Genomic DNA, 22,818 nt, shown 5'->3' on the forward strand with positions numbered 1-22,818 from the left:
CTCAAAATAGAAGGGAAACCTTGGAAAAATAGAGAATACATGAGCTTTTGCCCTAAAACCAAGCCTTGGACAAGAGTTGGAAAACCTGCAACAAATATACATGAACTCAACACGCACAACTGCACTCTTTTAAGTTGCTGTTGCAGTCACAGTGACTTGAATCATCGTATTGCAGCAATGCAGGACAAAGACGTGTATGTTAAATCACTTCTACTTTCACCTAATCATATTCTATCCAAGTGTAAAAAACTGCCTCAATGTGTTGTGAGCAGTCGTACATCCTAATGGCAGCTAAACAAAATTGCATAAGATGACGAAAGAGAAATATCTGAAGAAAAACACAAATGCTAGGCCTTGGGCCAGAATATCAACCAAACACTTTCAGGGAGTTACGACAGACATAACTGATCCAAAGAAATGTAAAGGTAATATATCAGGTAACAGCCAAATATACATGCAGCTTGGACTTGCTTAACTGCCAAAAAAGAAAGGGAAAAATCATGTCTTCATTGCGGGTCTTACCAGTCCCAAGCCACTTCCACTACCTAGATGCTTGAAATCCTTCGCTTCAAGATGATCTCCATGGCCAGCAAAGCCTGTTCCTCCTTTTCCCAAATTGACCAAATTCCTCTCTTTACAAGGTTTGTTGCAGACCAGACAAACTTTGTCAACAGCAATAAACTTTTCTCCACATTTCTTGCAAAACACATGCCCACAAGAATTCAGAGCCATTAGTGCAACGGTGTTTGTTAGGGTGACCTTGCAGCTAGGACAGATAAAGTTCTTATCAAGAGACTTTGATTTCTTCAATTCACTGGTATCCTCTGTGAAGTAAACTGGGAAGAGTGACTTCAACTTGAGTTTCTCCCTCCCCTCTGGACAAATCGTGCTCATAGATGGAGCTTCTACTTTAACTGGAGCGTCGGGTGTAGCAGAAGGGAGCCAAAAGGCTTTCATGGTACGGAGTGCTTCTTCTTCAAAAGACGTGGTCTTCACACTGTTAGCCCCATGGAAACCATTCTTGTCTCTATTGTAGTTCTTATCACTATATTGGGGTACTGCACCATGGTTCTGTTGATCAAATGCATCAAGCTCTCTAGCCTTTTGCAGCATCAACCTCTCTTCCTCCTCTTCCTTGTCTTGCTTCTGCTGAGCGGAATGGGCTTCTAGCTTTCTGTAAGAAGGAAAAATATCATCAATTTGGATTCCAAAGACACTAATATCAATAAACAACCAAAACTAGAAAACATACAATTATATCCTACTATCATATCTGAGAGTAGTTACTGAAAGTTGCAGTAAAGTGACTTCTAGTTTCTTAAAAATACTTTAGGTGATAACCAGCTGAAACATTTTTGTTTTAAGACAGGTAAGCCAAACACGTGTGCAGCTCAAGTGCCGCACAATTGACTTGAATTCTGGAATTATGTATTTTAAAGCAATTAATTACTCAAACTAAAAAGCTCCCATACTCTTTTAACTTTCACGAACCGTCGAGGCTATGAAACCACATGGTTACTAAGCTCCAAATCTCACTTTAATAGGCATCTAGATGCAAGCACCACAAAGATGCACCAAAACTCAACATATTTGATAATGCAAATACTTTTTGATAATGCAAATACCTTTTCCGTTATCGATTCCAACTCTTCTCCTCTCTCCAAATTCCAATAAGCATCTATGGCAACAATACAATACTTACTTTATCTGGTATAGTACTAATTGTCTATGCCATCAAACAGGAACCAAACCAATTAATTTCTCTTTCTTTTAAAAATACTATTTACTTTGTTTTTAATTCTTTTCACACCTATTTTTAGCCTTTCAGTCACTGCACTCAACTCAACAATCCATAAAGTGTTCCAAACTACAGCAAGAGAATATCAAGTACAGATTGACGGCCCTTGAACAAGAGGAACCCATCTTTCCAGAACAAAGGTAGATGCTTACTGGAATTTTTTTTTTTTTTTGGGGGGAGGGGGGGGGGGGATATATCATGCATTAGTTGATACAGAGAATTGTTGTATTCTGGTGCATTACTATGCATGCGGCTCCAACAAAACCAAGTATTTTTCCTTTGACAAAGCATAAATGTAAGCGCAATTATATGTGGCTTAAGTGTCGCTTAATTGACTTGAATTCCAAAGCCATTCATCTCAAAAAATATACAGGTAACTGTATTCTTTACATGTACACTTTAGCACTCCCATACTTGCCCTACTCTGAAGGAACACCAAAAAGGATTTACCATCTTACGGCAAATTCCACTACACTAGTATAGATATATGCAAGTGCTACATGAACCAGAATAACAAGTAAAATATACAAAAAAAAAAATGCTTCTTCCAGTACATGATCTATACGTGCATAACCTATGTATTTAGAGTGCAAAGCAAAGAATCCGCCTAGTGACAATACAAGCAGAAATCTTTCCAATAACTAACTCAAAACTTAACAAAAGTATCCAAAAATTCTTCCTACTAATCACATATAAGCAAGAACTGAACAAGAAATATAAGTCCATACTTCTTGCTATGGCCAATTGAGCTTTCTGTTTGCTGGTCTAATACTTGATTCAATTAGCAAAAACAGACAAAATTGACTTTTCAATTACGAAATAATGTCTTAAAGGGATGATCGCTTTATGTAACATTTCAAAGTGGTTGACCTAGATTGAGCAAGTCCACCGATAATATGGTACATTAGACATTCAGTCCTTACAGGATATACTTCATAAAAAACCAACTGATGCATTATATGGGCTTTGAGTTGGACTACAACAATTAAACGAGTAATTCATGCCCACTTCACGAACATTAATATCAGCTAGCATGATTACACCTCTAATTTCACCCCCATTTCCAACCCAACCAAAAAAAAAAAAAAAACCCAAGATTCACGCAGTTTCAACATAAAGTTGGCAGCAACAACAAACAGAAACAGGCGCGTCATTTCAACATCAATATGTACAAAAGGTAATCTTCAAAGAACAGCAACATTCCATGAGACGAATCAGTGAGACAATAACATCTCGAAAGGGAAAAATACTTACCTTTGGATGTCCTTTTTCTGAGACAAAAGGCATTCAAGAATGCACTCTTTACAAAAAACATGACCTTTTTGACAGCACAAAGGGTCAATAAATGGCTTCAAACAAAGACAACAAGCATCAAACGGCTTGATAGAGTCCCTCCCAAGCCTCTCCTTTTGAGTTCCATAGCCAAGCTTTCGCTTCTCGTCGTATGTAAAGAAGGCAAGATCATTGTTGTTCTTCGAGTGTCTTTGCGGCATCTTCTAAACCCTAGCTGAATTAAGGAGAAATTTCGAAAACCCACACGGAAAAAAACAATAATACAACGTAAGAAATACTTCTAAACCTCGTATTAGAAGCATTAAATTGACCACAAAATTGTTCAACTCAGACCACCCGGAGAATAAGGTCAGGGCGTGGATTTACCTCACCGTTGGCTGCCGGAAAATTTGAAAAAGTTCTGCTGGGAAGTTAAGAGTCGGAGACCTTCAGATGTTAAGATGCAAATCTGGGATTCCTCCGTCTTCGGAAGCTAATCCTTAATGGATCCGAAATTAGGAAATTAGGGAATGGAGCGAGGGCGTAGATTTTTAGTAGACCCGAGCTTCTTGGTAACGGGTCGGGTCCTATACTATTAAATTGAGTCCCACCCTATTTTGTTTGTTTTGAGCCTAGGCAGACTACGTCCAACGGGTCAAGGCCCAAAACCAGGTCGAGATCCTTTATTATTATTATTATTATTATTAAGAAAATGTTGTTTGCACTCTCATTTTGTTAATCATACTTTCACTATTATTTTAATATTATAGTTTGAATTTGTTTTAATCATACAATTTGCATTATTAGATTATATGATAAAAGTATAAAACAAATAATAAGAGTGCAAATAGCAAAAAATGAAGTGCAAATAGCATTTTCTATTATTATTATTATTATTATTATTATTATTATTTATTTTGCTATTTTCTTTTTGGATCTATCTAACGAGTGCTTACTAGACACTCGTTAAAATGGATTTCAAGTGTTCATATTTTGAAAAGTAATTAGGAAAGCATATAAATCAATATGGGGTAATGATTATTAGTATGCGAATTCATATGATAGGTTATATATGATTTAGGTATACCTAGAAAAAACCTTGTTCCCTTCAACAACAGTTTTCTAAATTCTACAAGCAACTTTTACCAAAATCTTTTTATTTTTTCGAATTACCATTTTAACTCTCGCATACTAATTACAATTTAGCTATTGAGTGCTTTTTTTTTTTTTTGTGATATAGCAGGGAAAGGGGAACCTAGAGAGGTCAAAGGGGAACCAATAAGCCAACACCGATCCAGTTGTGATATACTAAGGGGAGGGGCATCTAAAGAGGTACAATGCAATTGTGATATACTAAAAGGAGAGGAATCTAAAGAGGTCAAAGTGGAATCTGATGAGCCAACACTGATCCAAATGGTTGGCTAAATTTTCAGGAAAATCTGAATATAAGAGCCAATCCCTTGACCTATACTTAAGTAGAGTTTTAAAACTCTATTGGTGGTCAACTACACTAGGATATTGAGTGCTTAAGGCACCCATTAAAAGGGTTTCAGATATTAGTTTTTTTTTTTTTGCAAAACTTTTCTAAATTATACGAACAACTTTTGCCAACATCTTTTTATTTTTTCTAATTACCATTCTTAACTTAAGCATAATAATTAGAGTTTGGCTAGTGCCTAAGGCGCTCATTAAAAGGTGTATAAGATAAGGGGAAGGGATAGATTGAGAGAGTATAAGTGAAAGGTTTGGAATTCGAATTCTTTTATTTATATTTTAAAAAATTTTAAAAAGGCACTTATTAAAGGGATTTTGGATATTAGTTTTTTTTTTGGAAAAAAAATGTATTTAATTAAAAAAATTGTCTAAATCCTTTTACTATATAAGAATGAGTTTAGATTTTGAATTTCAACCGCAAGGGTGGGGCTTTTTTAGAAATGTGAGAGTGTTTGAAGTGCAATTAGAGTATTGAATATGAGTCATTATAACTAATTTAATTTTGTTGTAATTACTTGGATGTCCTTTTAAACATATAAAGCTAGGGGTAAGTTTGATATGTGACCGTATTTGATATCTGATTAAATATTGGGTACAACTGAATTCATCTTGTATTTTAGTGAAATTACATAAAAGCCCTTCTAATCATTTAATTGTATTAACATCTAAGTCTTTTAATTTCTTAAAGCCTTTCTCATCAATTATTTGCAAAGTTATGATATATAGATGTTAAGACACAATTAATGTCAATTAGTAGAGAAGTCCGGTTCCTCAGCCGTTACCATAGTAACCCCCATCTATTCAAATTCATTTCATTTACTTATAGGTTTCGTTCCACCACAATCATGCAGCATATTGAATTCGGATGTTGCTATATTAGCTACTCCTCTTCTCCATTTTACAACACCTTTTTTAATAGGTATGTTTTCTTTAATCAATCTACTTTTTGATTGTAAAAAATCTGTAATATTGCAAGTTGTATGTGCAATAATTTTTTAGTATTTTAATTCAATTGTCCATGTTAGACAAGCTTGATAAAGAAGAGACCACATTTGTTAATTGTTATTTATGGTTTAAAATAAGTTTATCATTATAAATTTTCCCATTTATAGATTGCTTCTACTTCTTTTGTTGTTTTAACTATTAGTTAGGCTAATTTTCAAATCGTTTGCTACTTTATTGACTATTCCATTTAGATAATTTTTCATTTCATCTGATTTGCCAATATGTTTAACTATCTACTTAAAACTATTTGGCTACAAATCTAAAGCATGTACCTAATTACTTTTAATTGTTTTTTCTTGAATTGAGTGGATTAAGATGCTTTAGTACTTTTTTGAGGTAATTATTCCTCTAAATTAGCATGTTAGTTGTTGTATATCTTTGCAACTAACACAAAACTGATATTTCGTGATTGTAACCCCTATCGAGAAGGAGATGCTTTGCTATATGTCCTAAATCATATAATAAATTATAATTAATTGTTTGCTCAATGCGAAGACCTTGTGATGATATATGTCCTTGGAATCAATATAAATTCAAGAATTTGGCTTGCAAGAACCGAAATTTCACTAGCAATGATTTCTTCAAGTATGCTAATTGTTCAAATCTCACTTATATGACAAGATAATGCGGTGAATTGCTCTCATATCAAGATCAAATTCAAACTAAATAACAAATTTTAATATCCCTAAGATGCATGAGTAGATATAAATAGGTCTTTTATTATACTAGGTTAGATGCAAAGTAGTTAATCGTATCTTATAATTATGTTTTATTACATATTATATTTTTTAACTCAATATATAACTTATGATTTTTTTATTTATAATATCACATAATAAAATTGTTATACTTCAATTCTTATACTAGAAAATGTCAAATAATAATTATTAACCATCTTTAATTATAGACACTAAACTCCCACGTGTTGCGTGGGCTTTTCCCCCTAGTATAAAGCATGCATTTAAGTTAAGTGTAATTTAGATACGTTAATGAATACTATAACTCTTGTTTGGATTGCAGTTTTTTAAGAAAATTTTTTTATATTATTTATGAATATATTTTGTAGTCACCTTTTTACCTCCTCACGTGCATCAAATCAAATGGTTACACTACTTTATTTCTAAAAAAAACCTCTAAAGATTGGCTATCCAAACCGGACGAAAAACAGGGCAAAAAAAAGAAGAAGCTAGAATTGACAAAACACAAATAGAAATCCCATTTCAGCGGGCCCGCGCGAGGCAGAGGTCGGAAGCAAATAACGCCGCTTTCTTCCCTCCTCGGCCAACACTTCCCTAACCAAAACTTCGCCATTGGAATTCTTCAGACAAAAACTTTAATACTACTACAGACTACAGAGTATTCAGAATTTCAGTGAAGTGTTCAGAATTTCTGTGTTCCCCAAAAATGGTGCCTTTGGCGCCTCAAAATTTTCAAAAATTTCTCCGACTCGGTGCTTTCTCTGCTTCTCGGCTTTTCTCAACACTCCCCTTGTTCAATTATCAGGTACCCTCTCTCCCCCCAACTTGACAAAACCCTATTGTTGTTTGGTTAAAAAAAAAATCTTTATATAACTTCAGTGTATTCTTTTTTCTTTCGTTTATGGAATTTTAAATTTTGTATATTTAACAGAATGGGTTTTCCTGGAGACAAGTGATAGATAGTCGGCACTTCTCTTCAGCAGGTAATTTTTAGTTGGTTCATTTAGCTATTTTATTATTTGTTATTATGGTTTAATGTTTGTCAGAAAAATGCTACCTTCAGTAGCGAATGAAGTTTTATCGTTTTGCTGTTTTAATTCATGGGTGATGGGTTTGAGGTATTATCTGTTTTTATTAGGTGGGTTTTTGTCGTAAATTTTGATTCTTTGTTTTGTGGTGTCATTTGATAAAGCGGAGAGGTAAGCAATTAGCAACTTTTAATTTCGTTTTGCCTAAAATATCAATAACTATTTTTTTTTTTGTTTACAGAGCTTTTGAGTTGTTGAATGATTAGACTGGTATTTCCCACGAACGACTCATGAGAATTAATGAAAACTATTACGAATTTATGAAGTGAAAGGAAGATATTTGGGGTTTAGACAGGGGTAATGGAAAGAAGAGGTCTAGGAAATTATTGCTTGTATTTTCTGGCCAATAGTCCTCTTTTCCGCGTAGGAAGAAGGATTCATGCAAATAATAGTTTAATTTTCTTGGTTAAGTAAGATAATAACTATTAATTACATGTTAATAACAACACATTGTAACTCTAACTTGTCCAAACCAGCAGACAGTGCTTTATTTATTCTTTGTGCCATCATTACTTCTCATGGATAGGAATTTCCCTAGTAGGCCATATCCAACATATGCATTTGCTTCAAGGAAGTAGTCGTTATTTAAGTATATTTTTTGGGCAGGATAAGAAAGGTGCATCCTGTTTCGTGTGATTAATTTCAGTGATAAAGTTTCTCAAAATTTTACTTCAAGCTCCCAACGACATTATTATTATTATTATTATTTTGTTCTTTTCTTTCAACATTCTGCACTTAATGTTGAACTTCATCCAGTTGGCTAACATTAAGTTTGATCTTCACTTAAAACTAAAGGCTGAAGCTTTGGTTCTTTTTGCCAAAAACTTGGAAGTTTCATGGTGTTAGGATATTGTGATTGTTTGGTCAAAATAAGATGTAACTGTGTAGTGATATAGTCTGATGTGATTTGTGGATTAATTTCTTTCTTCTTTCAGCTGAAGCTCCAGAATTTGAGTTTGATGACATCCCTAATGATGCCAAGGCAACAGAGAAAGATGCTGCTTTACGTGTAGCTCTATCACAGCTTGCTGGTGAATTTGGGAAGGAATCAATGCTGTCTTTGCAGCGCTTCTTTCGCTCTAGGCGTGCACCAGTGATTCCTACAGGCTCACTGAGGCTTGACCTAGCCCTTGGGATTGGTGGGCTACCAAAGGTGAGCTACTGGTAAAGTTAGCTGCATATTGTTAATGTTTGTCCTCAATCTGCTATGTTGAAAATTAAAGATGGTGGTAATTTTTGCACTAGAAAAGCAACCATTGAATTTACACTTACCCTATAAGAAGAATGAGTTCCCTCCTTTTGGAATAGGTTTATTTTCTGATGCAGTGAAGACAGGTTTACTCTTCTCTGTTGTGCTAAATTACCTTCTTTGCATGCAGTATTGGCTTGGGAAGAGTAACTGAGATATATAGTTGGAGGAGCGAATATCAAGGAGATAATAGCTACTTTTTTTGTGAAACAAACATAACTTATTGACTGAAAGTATCTATTATCACCTTGACTACTTTAAGATTTTCATGGTAGTTTTACTTTGGAAATTGCAGCTGTTTGTTTTGTGGTGTTTTTTAGTTTTTTCAAAATCTGATGAATTTTCCTGATGATATTTAAAGTTGTTTATCTACTATAAGAAACAAATATGATTAAAACTAACTTGAATCATTCTCTGCAGGGAAGGATTGTTGAGATTTTTGGGCAAGAAGCATCTGGGAAGACAACGCTTGCACTTCATGTTATTAAGGAGGCTCAAAAGCTAGGAGGTGCTCCTTTGTTTATTAACTTCATTATGAGGTTTTGAAAGGATTATGCATGTGTATGTCTTTGTTGCTCCAGAGTATATTAAGAGTCCTACTGTCCTGCTTGTTACTGAACTTTGGCTGCTTCTGCTGGCTGGCTACATCTTATAGTCTGTTGACATGTCACTTGTGGATTGTGGTGAGCCATATGAAGTTGTCCATGTGACTAACTTAAATTCTCCTTGGTGCTTGGAAGGGCTTGAATTTTGAGGCTTAGATTAGTCAGTTGGAGACTGCTCAACTTATTTGACTTTGGACTTTTTGGTGGGGCTTGGTATTCTCAGATGGTTGTTTGTTTCTCATTTTGCCTATTGAGGAAACTACAATAGTTGGAGTTCTATGCTGACTAGTGATTTGCTTTTGGGGATCTTACTCTAATTATTAGGATATTTTCTTTTGTCTTACTGATGGATTATTCCTTTTTGCCTTTATAGAAGTGCTTTAGCTAATTATTTGACCAGAGTTGGAATAGGACAAATGCCAGTACTGTCATAGGAAAGTGTGCTTTAGATACTGTCAGCTTAATTATTTGCCTATTCTTCTCTTTGTAGTGTGTTAACCTCTTATTATGGTTAGTGGCTTATGATTTTCAGTGCATCAGAAAAGTTTTGAAGTTTCACTATGGCTTACTATCACTCATTAAGCTGCAACACTTCTTACAGGTTTTGTCCCATTTTAAGTGCAAGTTACTGATAGCCATTTACCCTTTTTAGTGATTGATGATCATAATCTTTGAGCAAGCAAACAAAGGTTCCATTTTTCCTGTTGCTTACTTCAACATGGAATTGACATTCCTTTTGGAGTCACTCCATCTGCTACAGTTCTTAATTAAACAAATGAAAGATTTGTGTAATTTGAAAGGCTGCAATGGTTTTGATAATCCTTTGTTGTCATGAAGTTTTGTTCATGATACTGAATTATCTTTCTAACAGGTTATTGTGCATATCTGGATGTGGAAAATGCAATGAATCCTTCCCTTGCTGAATCTATCGGTGTAAATATAGATAATCTCCTCATTTCACAACCAGATTCTGCAGAGAATTTGCTCAGTATGGTTGATACACTGACAAAAAGCAGGTCTATAGCTGTGGTTGTTGTTGACAGCGTAAGTTTTTCTAAAATCCGAAAGAAATATACAAGAACATTCTCAGAAGGAAAATGTTATGATGCCAGAGATTAGTTTAGGAAAGATTGAGTGTGCTTTAAGGAATATATGTTTTACAGATATCTTGAGATTGTACTGTTAATAGAAACTGTGCCTCTAACTGAGTTATTGTAGATTTCCTTGTGCATTCTTGGAGTACAAATGATAAAGCTTGTGTTCTAACATTGAGGGAGAGATGGTGTTGAGCTTACTTTACCATTATGACTAATAAGTTAAAAAAAGGTTATTTTATTGTGCTTTTACGGATTATTTGTTGTCTTTTTGTCATGTTGATGCTTCTTCCTATGTAACTGGAGTTTCCGTTATGTTGGGACTTCAAGGTAGTTCAAAGTTTACCTGGAACCTATGACCCTCTCAAAATGATAATTTTTTTTTAACTTCTGTAAATTATGTCAGATTGCCTTTGAGTTATACTTGGTCATTTTGCAAAGTTTTCCATATGTATGGAAGGATAGATGTAGTTGTACTTCTATTTCATAGAAGCACAACATATCTTTCTATTTGTAATATAGATCTTGTTCTTTTATTCCCACATCAAGGCTAGGATTTTGCTCTGCAAATTGATTTTCTGGAGATTTCGTCTGTTCCTTGCAAGTTAACATGCTACCTGCAGTTTGGTTATGCTTTTCCTCTTTGGTCAGCCTTGACTCATATATGTGCTTTGCATAATGTGTTTTCTTGTTTAATTTTGTAGGTGGCCGCTCTTATTCCACAACTTGAAATTGACAATGTGGAGGTTGGCTCCACTAAAGACATACAATCTCAAATAATGACGCAAGCACTAAGAAAAATTCGTTATTCATTGTCCAATTCTCATACTCTTATCATATTTGTTAATCAGGTTTGGGCTGCATTAGAATTTTTTGAGCGTTACATATTATGTTGCATGACAGCTGGGTTTACCATCTATGAATCTTCCCTGTCCAGGTGCGAGCAAATCTGAAGTCAGCCCAAGGAAATCGCCCAGCAGATCAGGTAACTTGTGGTGGGAATGCTTTACCATTTTATGCTGCTGTGCGTATGAAACTATTCAGGAAAGCTTTGCTAAAGACTCAGGATAAGGTAAATTTTCCATGCCAGACCTTCCACCATCTAATGGTGTTTTAACTTGAAGAAGAATGTTATCTGAGATTCTGATTGTGGTATTTAACATTATCTCTTGAATCATATGCATGTTTGCGAGAACAGTTTAGAATGTTTTCTGTACTTAAAATTGGTGTTGCTACTGCAAGAAAGAAGGCTTTTCTAATATCTCATTCAAATTAATTCTTAAATTTCAATTGTTAGTCTTTCATTTGCCATTATAGTTTTTCTTGTAACTTGATTAATATTTACAAGCTGAAGAGAACTTGTTTGAGGTTTGTCATTTGCTTGGCACATGTCCACACTGTTTAGTTCAAAAGCTCTGTTAAGTTTCATGTTTTCAGCTGCTCTGAAAAACTCTTACTTAATCTGCAGATGGGATATTTGTCTTGATCTTAACTGGTCGAATGCTGTATTGTTCTGTAGTTACTGGAGAATTTTCATCAAATGACCTTTTAGATTTTTCTTGGGACCATTGCGTCCCTTTAATTTTCTCTGAATGAACAACTTTTTAACACATGCACACAAGGAATAGGGGTCCAAGTGGATGAATAGTTATATGTATAATTTGGTGTTGTTAAGAGTTGCTATAAAGTTTATGAATGAAAATAACACCATAGGTTCAAGGCTATTTTTATCCAGGCCAGGAATAGGAACTATTTGCTGTAAAATGCCTTTAGAGTACGGTTCATTTTCTTCTGCCTTCTTAGGACGAAAATTTCTGAATAACTATCTCTGAGCTGCGTTACCCGTACAAACCTTAAATGCAGATGAGAATGGTCTATTTCTTTGTTGATTTCTGTTCTTTTTGCGATTGAGATCCTTCAAGGAGCTTTACATTCTCATGAGTTTTTACGCTGCTCAGGCTACTGGTCTTGGGATCTGTGTGAAAGTAATTAAGAATAAACTGGCACCTGCAATGACAAACGCTGAGCTGACAATAAAATTCGGGCAAGGTATCTGCTGTGAGTCTGAGATTTTGGAATTGGCTTGTGAGCATGGAATTATTTTGAACGAAGGTGGCAGCTATTTTATAGAAGGTAAAACTTTGAACACCAAAGAGGAAGCTGAAGATTTTCTTACTGCAAATTCTAGTGTTTTGGATCACATAGTTAAGAATTTGAGGTGTCAATTATTTGAGAGGAAATCAAAGCCAGAGTAGATCCTGTCACACTTTTATTGGCATCAAGCGTTCAACAGCTCGGGAACCTGGCTAATCTCCCGAAATATTTAACTGTGCACTAAAAATGTAATTCGTTGCAGAAACATGACTAAGCAGCACATCAAGAATCAAGCATCCGCAAGGGCTCAATTTTTTTTTGGAACACATTTGACTTTCGTTTCTGCAGAATGCAAAATTCTTCTATCCTTGATGCAGAGTTGAAAGAGCGAAGGGCAGCTCAAGCGTTTGGTCTGATTGTGTGATATGGTGATTACCGGATGAACTAAATCGAAAGGATCTTGATCCGTTAGAATTTGTTGCATCAAGATTGAAGACAATTTAGCAAGGTGGAATATGGTGGTGAAACAGTTAGTTCTCCTGTATTTTAATATTGGCTGGGATTTTTTAGCGTTTCCTGCAAAGTTCAATGCTATCAATCAGCCATAAGATTTTTACAGAGTCAAGGAAATAGCTTCTATGTATTATACGTTTTGGTTCTCTATTTTTCCATTTTTACTAGAAATTTTAGGTAATTATGTGGTACTGATCTGATGTTGTTTCTTGACCCCGTACTTACCTTGTACCATCAACAAGTACAATAGCATAGTGATAATTTTTCTATTTTAACTTAATGAGAGTGCTAGCTGCCAGCATGTTTTTTTTTTCCTTGTTTTAATCCTTGTGTAAGAAATTGTCAAAGTTAATCTAATGTTGTTTTGAAATGTTTGAGTTTCCCAGTTATATTCTTTGTCTGATCTTCCTTCGTGATCTTTTTTTCGAAGTTTCAACTTTCTTATTTATGGTATTTCATGACAATGCTAGTAATATTGAACTGCTTTTGCTTCTTTTTTTGGCATGAAAATATTGGTGATGAAAAAGAGTTGTTGTGCAGTAGAAGACTGGAGAAAGCACAGTGGATGCCGGAATAATTTTTAAGAGTTAAACAGGAAAACACACCATCGTTATTGAATGTGGATTATGGATACAAGAACTGTTCAACTTTTGAATGGTCTGAGACTGCTAACGTTTTCAACTAAACCAAGATAGATGTCAAAGTCTGCTAAACCGCCACAAACAACCTTTCCAGAGTTGGATTTCCACAAACTATAAATCCATTTAATAATGAATTATGAATGGGTTTATCACACTATAGAAAGCAATTGCTGTTAGTCAACAGTGATCCCCACCACTTGTGAAATCTAATAACTGGAATTGGAGACAAAATAGTTGAAATAAATGCAGAGAGAGAGCATGTGCTTATGTTATTAATGTCATAATTTTTTTTTTTTTTTTTTGTATTGGAAGTAAGTTTTTATGTTCCCTCCTATTTGTTTTAATTTATGATTAATAAAATTTAAACTAGCACCCACATCGCTTACGAAAACTTACCCAAAAAAAAAAAGTATATTACATGTACTGAGAAAATATATATGTTAGTAAAAGTCATCTACATACTCTACTACTTGAAACACTTCATACTCTATCAGCACAGTTCGGACGTTCTAAGCGTGTATGGTAATTCGTCCGATACGATATCCGAAAGATAATATGTTTTCGTCTTCTAGCGAAGACATTAAGAGTAATCATTGGATTTTGATCTAATGATCAGATAGAGCCTTTTAAAACTCTCCCTGGCTAATGCATCACAGGGAAGCGCATTTTTTAAAAAATTTAGAGAGTGCAGTAGTGCGCTTATCTGATGTCGTGATTCACTTAGTGTAGTAGCGGTAGGATAAAGTGTTGCCGTTGCGCAGGGGAAGGGGGAGAGAGGACATAAAGGGTGGCTTATCTTAAATTCTTGGATTCATATGTATTTGGCAATTAGTACCCAAGTGTTAAAAAGGCTTTCAAAGTGTCCGTCAATATCTGTTTTAAGTGCTCCCCTCCCAACCGAATAGTCGCATCACATTTTTATTGGTGGAATTATAGCTTGAATTGCGCTTGTCACGGAGTCAATTTTCTTGTGTTATACAGCAAATGCTTCTGAAGGAAATCCTCATCTTGATGAAATTGACAAAACGGCAATTTTCAAGTTGGAAGTTTATGAAATGCACCTAGCTGGTACCGGTCTAGCCGAAATACTATGCCGTAAGTTTTGAATTTCGACCTAATGAATCTCTATATCTCTCTCTCTGAAAAAAGGAAGAGAAGAAGATTTTGACTGGGAGTTTGTTATGGAACGCCAAACAAATGAGAATATATTGTATGTTAAGGATATAGAGGCTCTGCAGTTGAGGTTTTGTCCAGTTCTATCCAGTTGTATAAATTGACATAATTTTTCTTCCATAAAACTTCCGTGCCTATTGGGTCAAATTTGGATGTAGTCCACTCATGAGGGTGAAGTTTGCCTAATTCAGAATTGAAATTGAAATGGACCAAATTTTGGGATTTGACTGATTGTGATCTTGCCTCAAAGCCAAGACGTGACCAAACAATTTTTGATAGTCATCCTTATCCGGTTTAGACTATATTGGTTTTGTTTAGAACTCATTTTCTGCTTTTGATATTGTGCACTCTTGCTACAAACATATTTTGACACATTCCGTTGATGGGATGGCACTAAATATGCACTTGACATCCTGTGCTGTGCCTTGTTCTTTAGGTCATGATGTTAGCCTCACAGGCAAATTACAAGCGCCACCGCCAAAGTTGGTGGGGTGGGAGGTCAGGGATCAAACCTTGCCTCCCACCATTGGCCACAATAATATGGCAAGCCACTTTAAGTGGTTTCCAGTCGAGTGCGTAGTGCATTCGTTTGAGCCGGTAGGTGGTTCAGTCCTCTCCGATTTCCCTTCGATCTCTTTAGGTCCTTTCCTTCCCGTAGTATAGAATAATTGTGGGTCTATCGTATTAACCAAAAAAAAGGCTCTACTATTCAATTTAATCTTCGTGATGAATAACATTTTCGTATTTTGTCCCAAAAAGAAGTCAGTAGTAGCATGTCTCTTTATTTTCTTTTGTGAAACCTTTAAAAAAAAAGTGCCCATAGCCACCTCTTTCCTGGTGAAGATTTATTTTTTTTTTCAAGAAGTAATTAATCCACCCTTTCTCAGGGGCTGCTAGCCCAAAAACTGATGTTTACTCTTTAAATTTATCAATTTTCCTGAAGTTTATGTGGGAATATTCCAGGACTAGTTGCATGGTAAATAGCGTTTCCCAGCACCAAATTGGATCTAGACGATGCACACTTTTATGTGCCACGCTATACAATTTGATCCGTTTAACCTATCTATTTTGTCTAGAAAATTTGCATGAAACTCAGATTTTCATGTATAATAAAAAGCTGTTATTCAACAACTATTGACATGAAACAATATTCAATGATCAAGCCACCCCATTCTTAACTTCAGTAGTAATTGTTCTAGCTCCTCTTCCCAATCTGGTTTATATGCCTCCACTAAGCATTAATTACAGCAAACAGGATAAAGAGTTTTTTTTTTTTTTTGGATAAAAAGCAAGTTTTATTAACAGATTGCTGGAAATTATCCAGCACAAATTTGATTTTCATCGCTACCCTAGTGATAGATTAAATATGCACTACAAATAATAGATCTGCAAAATTTAACAGGTACGATAGATATGCAAAATTTTTTAACAAATCTGAAAAATACAAGAAATACGTAGAGTTTCATGTAAAACAAAATAATATTTCTGCTTTGCATTTAAGACCATATTTCCAGTGAAATAAGCCACTTTTCCAAGTGCATTAACACATTAGGGCGGCTTGCAAGACCTAATTTTGCCAAGTCATTCTCATCAAGGACATAGATAATGTTTTAAAATTCAAAATTTAACACATGGACATGGAAGTGACGTGCTCCACAAAGGCACAAACTAGCCATCCAAGAACAATTTGTTGTTTTTCCCATATTTCCACAGAGTGATTGACCTGCAATGCAGTAGACTTGTCAAGCCATCAAGACTTTAGATATCTACTTTTACTTTTCTATGCTTCTTCCTTCACTCCCTCACTATAAAACGGGCGTTAACTTTGTAGTTCAGCAAGTAACATTAAGTAGTAACCAAATATTGCTCGTTTCATTATCCATGGCTGGTGCAGAACCAGAATTCAAGGCCACTATGCTTCTCCTCAGCCTGCTTTTAGTTGCAACCCTTGATTTTACAGGTTTTCCTCTTCGGCCTGAAGTGCAATGCATTGTAGCTCTTCTCAATATATATAATATACAACAAGTTTTCAGAATTATAGAACTCCCAGGCCATCTTCTGTTATTTGAGCTTTAAGCCTTTAACTTTGTTAGTTGCATGATGAGTTCAAAAAGTTGCTGCCTGCAACGTACATTAAACTCGAGGTCAAGAATTCAGCTCTCGCCTCAAACATACCATTTGAAAATTTCAACAGAGCATAAATTAGTAGTGAAAATCTTGTTTCCTCGTTCAAGAATAAGGGTTTAAATTCAAATTCGTAATTTGTCGATCACCTATTTGTGCTTCCCCAAATTGAAAATGTTTCCAAGTGACGTACTAGAAAGTCTATAACCCAACCTGGTCAAATTAACATCTTCTAGGACTGCTAAGCCATATTTTGATCAGACAGACATTAAATGACTTTCACTAATCAACAAGTGCTTTTCTTTTTTCTTTAACTCTTTCAAGCAGAAGTTAAAATGTGGAAGTTTTCATTACCAGTTTTATATCCTACAGAATGATTGTGAAGCCTTTTTACATTATCTGCCCTGTTCGGAGAAGGAACTTAATAGGTTTAATCTAATGCTTATGTATATGAAATTTGATGCAGGGGCTCAAACAGGAGTTTGTTATGGAAGGCTTGGAAGTAATCTTCCATCTCCAGCAGATGTTGTCGCCCTGTGCAACCAAAGAAACATCAAAAGAATGCGAATCTATGATCCTCATCAACCCACCCTTCAAGCCCTTGGAGGTTCAAACATTGAAGTCATGCTTGGGGTTCCCAACACCGATCTACAGAATGTTGCTGCAAGCCAAGCTAATGCAAATAATTGGGTTCAAAACAATGTCAGGAAGTATCCCAACGTCAAATTCAGGTACATTGCAGTTGGAAATGAAGTCAGCCCACTAACAGGGACGGCTCAGTACACAAACTTTCTTCTCCCTGCCATCAGAAACATCTTCAACGCAATTTCTGCAGCGGGGCTCAGAAACCAGATCAAAGTTTCCACTGCTATTGAAACTGGACTAGTTGCAAATGGTTATCCTCCATCAGCTGGCACTTTCCAACCTCAAGCTCAAAATTTTATCAAGCCCATCGTTCAGTTCTTAGCTGGCAACGGTGCCCCATTACTCGTTAATGTATATCCATACTTTTCCTACACAGGCAATCCCAAGAGCATAGCTCTTGAATATGCTCTTTTTACATCTTCGGGCATCACCACACCAGATGGTGTAAAGTATCAAAATCTTTTTGATGCTCTCGTGGATGCAACATACTCGGCGCTCGAAAAGGCTGGAGGCTCATCAGTCCAAATTGTTGTATCGGAGACTGGTTGGCCATCAGCTGGAGGACAAGCGACATCAATAGACAATGCCAGGACTTACAACAATAACCTGATCAAGCATGTCAATGGGAATTCTGGAACCCCAAAAAGGCCTGGAAGGGCTATTGAGACTTACATTTTTGATTTGTTTGATGAAGATCAAAAGAGTCCAGAATATGAGAAGCATTTTGGGCTCTTTCTTCCAAATAGGCAGCCAAAGTACCCAATCAGTTTCTAACTAGATTGAGGAATCAACCGTATAACAGGAACAAGGACAGATAGACTCCATCTGTTGTCTCTCCTGCTTGTATGAATTGTCATCTCAAATAAGGGTTGCTCTAATAATTTCTAGCCTTGGCAATGTATGTGTGAAATAAACACAAATGTTTTGCTGCTGGAGCAATTAATTGTTAGTAGTTGCTAAAATGTTTTACTACATGTTTAGTTTTTAAACATAGGTTAATTACGAAAATTGCTTGGAAATGGATTAACCTAGGCCATCATAACCAAATAAACTTGCAGCTACCTAAGTTTTTCTCCTTTTTTTTTTCCCTTTCTTTTCAGGTTAGAGCAATCTTAATTTAGCAAGCAAATGAGAAAATTTTGATTTTTGGATCGTAGTATCACCAATCATAATTTAGTTCTGCGTGTTTCAATCAACTTAATTAGTCTACCGTATGTTCAACTAATCTTTCCAGTGCATGGTTTCTCATATTTGTATGTGACATGCAGAATTATCAAGTCAACAGATTAGAACTGAGGATTAACCCATTATTGATAGTAAAAGTAACATATAGCAAGATCATCATAAATTTTTTTTTTTAAAAAGAAATCATCATAAAAATAATGTTTAGTTAAATATGAATAGTGAAACTTAAAAATATACAATTATACTAGTTTTTTTTGTTTGTTTGTTTGGTATGACTTGTAAATATTAAGTATTTGTAAACTCTAATTTGTTTATATTTTTTTGAACAGTAAAGGTACTAGATTATATGCGCCTTTTATTGTGACAGCTGACCAGCGCATATAGTTTGGAGTTTGGAATCATTTTACTCAGTCTCTCCAATAATTTGTTTTGAATAAATAGGCAGTCTAAGTCACGCCGCCGCAAGGATCGAACACTCGCTTCGTGCAGCGTTGAAATTTTTTCAGACGAAATGTTTGCAGCAAGAAAGGGGAGAGGCAAATTATTTTTCTATATGTGATAGGTCTATCGCCACATGTCGACGCTCCTAACATTTTAAAAATAATCTATTTTGTTCCCTCTAGTTTCATATAAAGTGAAAATTTAATAGAATATAACCTTTACAATGTTATTAGTTGAAATATCAATATTGTCCTCGTTTAAACATTGAGTCGGACAATGGCCTAACCACTTTGTTTAATATTTCCTGTACGTAAAATTAGTCTTGTACATTGAACTGACATGAGAATACTGAATTCAACTTTCACCAAAAAAACTTCTCAAAAAATTTGTCTGCTGTAAGCTTTTTTTTAACAATTTTAGCTACAATAATTTCTCAAAATTTTTAAACGATACACTTCAAAATATTCAAAAATTTATACATTTTAAAAATTTTTCCTACATCTTTTACAGTAAGTTAAAGTAAAATTTTAGACAAACACTCAAAAACTCATTTGTCAAATGGGCCTTCATTGCAAAAGCATGATTCCGTTCTCAGTTTGCTTCTTGTTCGTCTGATTTTTGTGTTCTTTGTTTTCGATTTTTACTCATTAGCGAGTTGCATGGTGAAAATATTTTTGACTAGATTGGTGGTCTAACCTTGATTTAGGGGATGATGATTGATGAGGATGACACTACTAAACACAAGCATTTCTTAAATGCACTTTTCCAGGAGGGAAAATTTCTGTGAGTTCTTTTTTGCATTTTTAGCTTTAGTTCCAAATGTCAACCGAAAGGACAACTTCACGAGGCTTGATGGAGCAGTATTAGATTATGGATAACTACTCAGTTCTAGAATATACAAGGTGGCATGGTCAAGACTGAGGACGGCATGAATGTTACCAGATCAAATGGCAAGTTCGAGTTTAAATACTCAATTGTCCATTTCCACTATATATATATATATATATATATATACTCACTATTATCCAGTCTACTTGATAAGATTTGGGGTGAATTTGCAAGAATGGGTGAGGCAAGAGAGGAGGTAATTCTTCTAGACTTTTGGACTAGCATGTATGGCATGAGGGCAAGAGTTGCACTAGAAGAAAAAGAAATCAAGTACGAGCACAAACAAGAGGATCTAATTGGCAACAAAAGTGAGTTGCTCTTGAGGATGAATCCAATTCACAAGACAATCCCGGTTCTGATTCACGATGGAAAACCCGTTTGTGAATCCCTCATTGCAGTGGAATACATTGATGAGGTGTGGAAAGGTAAAGCTTCACTCTTGCCTTCTGATCCTTATGAGAGAGCTCAAGCCAGGTTTTGGGCTGATTTTCTTGACAAAAAGGTCAGCATGCATCCTATCATTGGTAAAATCTCTTTCAGCTAATTTAAACATTGCCACAAATATCATTCCTGCCATGTTGATGAAATTGAGTCTTAAAATTATATTAACCTTTTCTATACTGATAGTGTATACATTAGCAGGTATAAATATACATCATACGTCTAGATTTAGGGGATTAAAATTCCAATTGAGATTATTTGTTGTGTGTCCATGTACACACTTGTGGGAAAGATGCCTTAAGATGATGAGATAATGCACTCCAATTTCAGGTTTATGAATACGGTCGTCAAGTCACCTGGTCAAGAAAAGGAGAAGAGCCAGAAGCAGCAAAGATTGGCTTGACAAACTCCATTAAGACGCTGGAGGAGGAAGCCCTTGGAGACAAACTTTATTTTGGGGGTGACAAGTTCGGGTATCTTGACGTTGTTGTCATTGGACTCTGCAGTTGGCTACACACCTATGAGATTATCTGCAACTTTAATGCGGCGACTGAGTGCCCAAAGCTGGTGGCATGGGCTAAGAGATGCATGGAAAGGGATAGTGTCTCCAAGTCTCTTCCTGAACCCAAGAAGCTCTATGAAGCCATTTTGGGATTTAAGAAGGTTTTTGGACTTGACTAAATGTGAAGAAGAATTAATGGTTTTTGGTACTTTGTCCTGTAACAATAAAAAAGAATATGCTCAAAGGACTAATAAAACAATTTCTATATGTTGAAACATTGGCCAAGGACTAATTAGGTGAAAGAATGTTTTGAACTACTCTATACATATCTAACAAGTAGAGGAATCAGCTGTGAAAAACTCGAAAGAGAAAAGAAAAGAGGAAATGAATTCCTTTAATACAGGTTTTCACTAATTTCATAGTTGTAAAATTATACAACCACACTCCCATAGCAAGATAAATCCCCTACAATTTTCATTCCCAATTGAAACATATACAAATTATTTTTGTTTTGCCAGTAATAAACAGAGCGTTCACTCTGGACTTATTTGCAACATAAACTACACAAAGGATTATTGGTACTTTTGTTTCTTAGTCAATCCCATGTTTCTTCCTCAACTTCAAAGCATACTCATAAACCTTATGAAAATCAGCAAGGGACTTTGACACACACTCCCTTTTCATGCACCTTTTAGCCCATGCCACGATCTTGGGGCACTCTGTCTCTATGTTGAAATTTCCAAAAATCTCGTAGGCATAAAACCAACTGTAGAAAGGTATTAGAGCTATATCTAAGTACGTACCCAAAGTTTGCACCTCCAAAGTAAGGCTTGTCTCCAAGTTCTCCTTCCAAAATTTTGTAGGTCTCTATGAATTCCATATTAGCTGCCTCCAGATCTTCTCCCTTTGTAGCCCAAGTTTTTCTTCCTACAGTAAAAACCTGCGTCAAACAGTTCAAAATTTAATTTAATAACACCAGCAGTAATAGATGTTAATTGTTTAGAGCATAACATTATCTATTTGAAAAGAAAGTGATGGATTGCTATCTTTTGCAGTTTTTGTAGAAAAATGTACTATAATGATTTGATATACGTAAGGTAAAAAGATAATTGAAAAATGTAAAAAAATTTTGGAGAATGACAATCCAAACAAGGTTAAGTCAAACAATAAAAACACAGAAACAAATTAAATCTACACTGAAGCTCACAAAAAATATCTATCAGTGAGGAATAATAAATTGACCTTGGTACCTTTTTATCAACAAAGTCAGCCCAGAACCTGGCTTGAGCTTTCCTGATGGGGTCAGATGGCATGAAAGGATTTTTATCCCGCCATACTTCATCCATGCACTGAACAATAATTATCGACAGAAAGCCCGGAATTCATAGCATGAATTGCACCTATCATGGATGCAATTTTCTTGTGTTATTACATCAAATAGTTCTTCTGGGAAATTCTCATCTTGATTACACGTCTTCTTCTTGATAACTACTGTTTGATGAATCGACAAAATGTCAATTTTCAAGTCGGAAGTTTATGAAATGCATCTAACTAGTTCCGCTCGAGACGAAATGCTTTCATTTTACATACATCTCTCAGCAACAGATACTATGAAACAAGTTTAGAATTTGATCCTAATCGATCTAATAAATCTCTCTCTCTCTCTCTCGCTGGAAAAAGGAAGAGACGAAGACTTTGACTTAGAGTCAATGTTATCAAAGGCCAAAGAAATGAGAATATGGTATGTTAGAATTTAATGAGTTGAGAAAATTTCTTTCTGCCATTAAAACTTCAGTGCCGTTACGTCCAATTTGGATATAGTCCATACATAATACATGAAAGTAAAGTTTGCCTAGCTAACTCAATGT

The 22,818-nt window shown here is 35.3% G+C and overlaps 5 protein-coding genes across 9 annotated transcripts; 3 read left to right on the forward strand and 2 right to left on the reverse strand.

The window, feature by feature from the left end:
- Nucleotides 1-311: 311 nt before the first annotated feature.
- On the reverse strand, nucleotides 312-3,569 carry LOC113774528 (E3 ubiquitin-protein ligase CSU1). 2 transcript variants are annotated; one of them, XM_027319064.1, is made up of 3 exons: nucleotides 3,458-3,569; nucleotides 3,053-3,301; nucleotides 312-1,174 (listed from the first exon to the last, which is right to left on the reverse strand). In XM_027319064.1, the coding sequence occupies exons 2-3, from the start codon at nucleotides 3,289-3,291 to the stop codon at nucleotides 499-501; spliced, it is 915 nt and encodes a 304-aa protein (XP_027174865.1). In that variant the 5' UTR covers nucleotides 3,292-3,301; nucleotides 3,458-3,569; the 3' UTR covers nucleotides 312-498. The 2 variants fall into 2 exon arrangements, with proteins under 2 accessions (XP_027174865.1, XP_027174864.1); XM_027319063.1 differs by having other exon boundaries at nucleotides 3,053-3,305.
- A 3,229-nt stretch (nucleotides 3,570-6,798) lies between these two features.
- LOC113773035 (DNA repair protein recA homolog 2, mitochondrial) lies at nucleotides 6,799-13,190 on the forward strand. 3 transcript variants are annotated; one of them, XM_027317556.1, is made up of 9 exons: nucleotides 6,799-7,072; nucleotides 7,199-7,250; nucleotides 8,291-8,508; nucleotides 9,025-9,112; nucleotides 10,081-10,253; nucleotides 11,008-11,154; nucleotides 11,241-11,375; nucleotides 12,262-12,436; nucleotides 12,660-13,190. In XM_027317556.1, the coding sequence occupies exons 1-9, from the start codon at nucleotides 6,974-6,976 to the stop codon at nucleotides 12,665-12,667; spliced, it is 1,095 nt and encodes a 364-aa protein (XP_027173357.1). In that variant the 5' UTR covers nucleotides 6,799-6,973; the 3' UTR covers nucleotides 12,668-13,190. The 3 variants fall into 3 exon arrangements, with proteins under 3 accessions (XP_027173357.1, XP_027173356.1, XP_027173354.1); XM_027317555.1 differs by having other exon boundaries at nucleotides 12,775-13,190; XM_027317553.1 differs by having other exon boundaries at nucleotides 12,262-13,190.
- Nucleotides 13,191-16,553: 3,363 nt separating this feature from the next.
- LOC113776527 (glucan endo-1,3-beta-glucosidase, acidic-like) lies at nucleotides 16,554-18,436 on the forward strand. Its single transcript, XM_027321711.1, has 2 exons — nucleotides 16,554-16,684; nucleotides 17,315-18,436. Exons 1-2 carry the CDS (start codon nucleotides 16,606-16,608, stop codon nucleotides 18,265-18,267), a joined length of 1,032 nt encoding a protein of 343 aa, XP_027177512.1. The 5' UTR covers nucleotides 16,554-16,605; the 3' UTR covers nucleotides 18,268-18,436.
- A 1,745-nt stretch (nucleotides 18,437-20,181) lies between these two features.
- LOC113776530 (probable glutathione S-transferase parC) lies at nucleotides 20,182-21,150 on the forward strand. The gene is made up of 2 exons (XM_027321715.1): nucleotides 20,182-20,509; nucleotides 20,779-21,150. The coding sequence occupies exons 1-2, from the start codon at nucleotides 20,183-20,185 to the stop codon at nucleotides 21,127-21,129; spliced, it is 678 nt and encodes a 225-aa protein (XP_027177516.1). The 5' UTR covers nucleotide 20,182; the 3' UTR covers nucleotides 21,130-21,150.
- On the reverse strand, nucleotides 20,516-22,575 carry LOC113776529 (glutathione S-transferase U21-like). 2 transcript variants are annotated; one of them, XM_027321714.1, is made up of 3 exons: nucleotides 22,201-22,575; nucleotides 21,754-21,890; nucleotides 20,516-20,577 (listed from the first exon to the last, which is right to left on the reverse strand). In XM_027321714.1, exons 1-3 carry the CDS (start codon nucleotides 22,294-22,296, stop codon nucleotides 20,553-20,555), a joined length of 258 nt encoding a protein of 85 aa, XP_027177515.1. In that variant the 5' UTR covers nucleotides 22,297-22,575; the 3' UTR covers nucleotides 20,516-20,552. The 2 variants fall into 2 exon arrangements, with proteins under 2 accessions (XP_027177515.1, XP_027177514.1); XM_027321713.1 differs by lacking the exon at nucleotides 20,516-20,577 and adding an exon at nucleotides 21,085-21,165.
- Nucleotides 22,576-22,818: the final 243 nt, after the last annotated feature.

The sequence above is a fragment of the Coffea eugenioides genome, chromosome 6 (assembly GCF_003713205.1).
Source record: "Coffea eugenioides isolate CCC68of chromosome 6, Ceug_1.0, whole genome shotgun sequence".
NCBI lineage: Eukaryota > Viridiplantae > Streptophyta > Magnoliopsida > Gentianales > Rubiaceae > Coffea > Coffea eugenioides.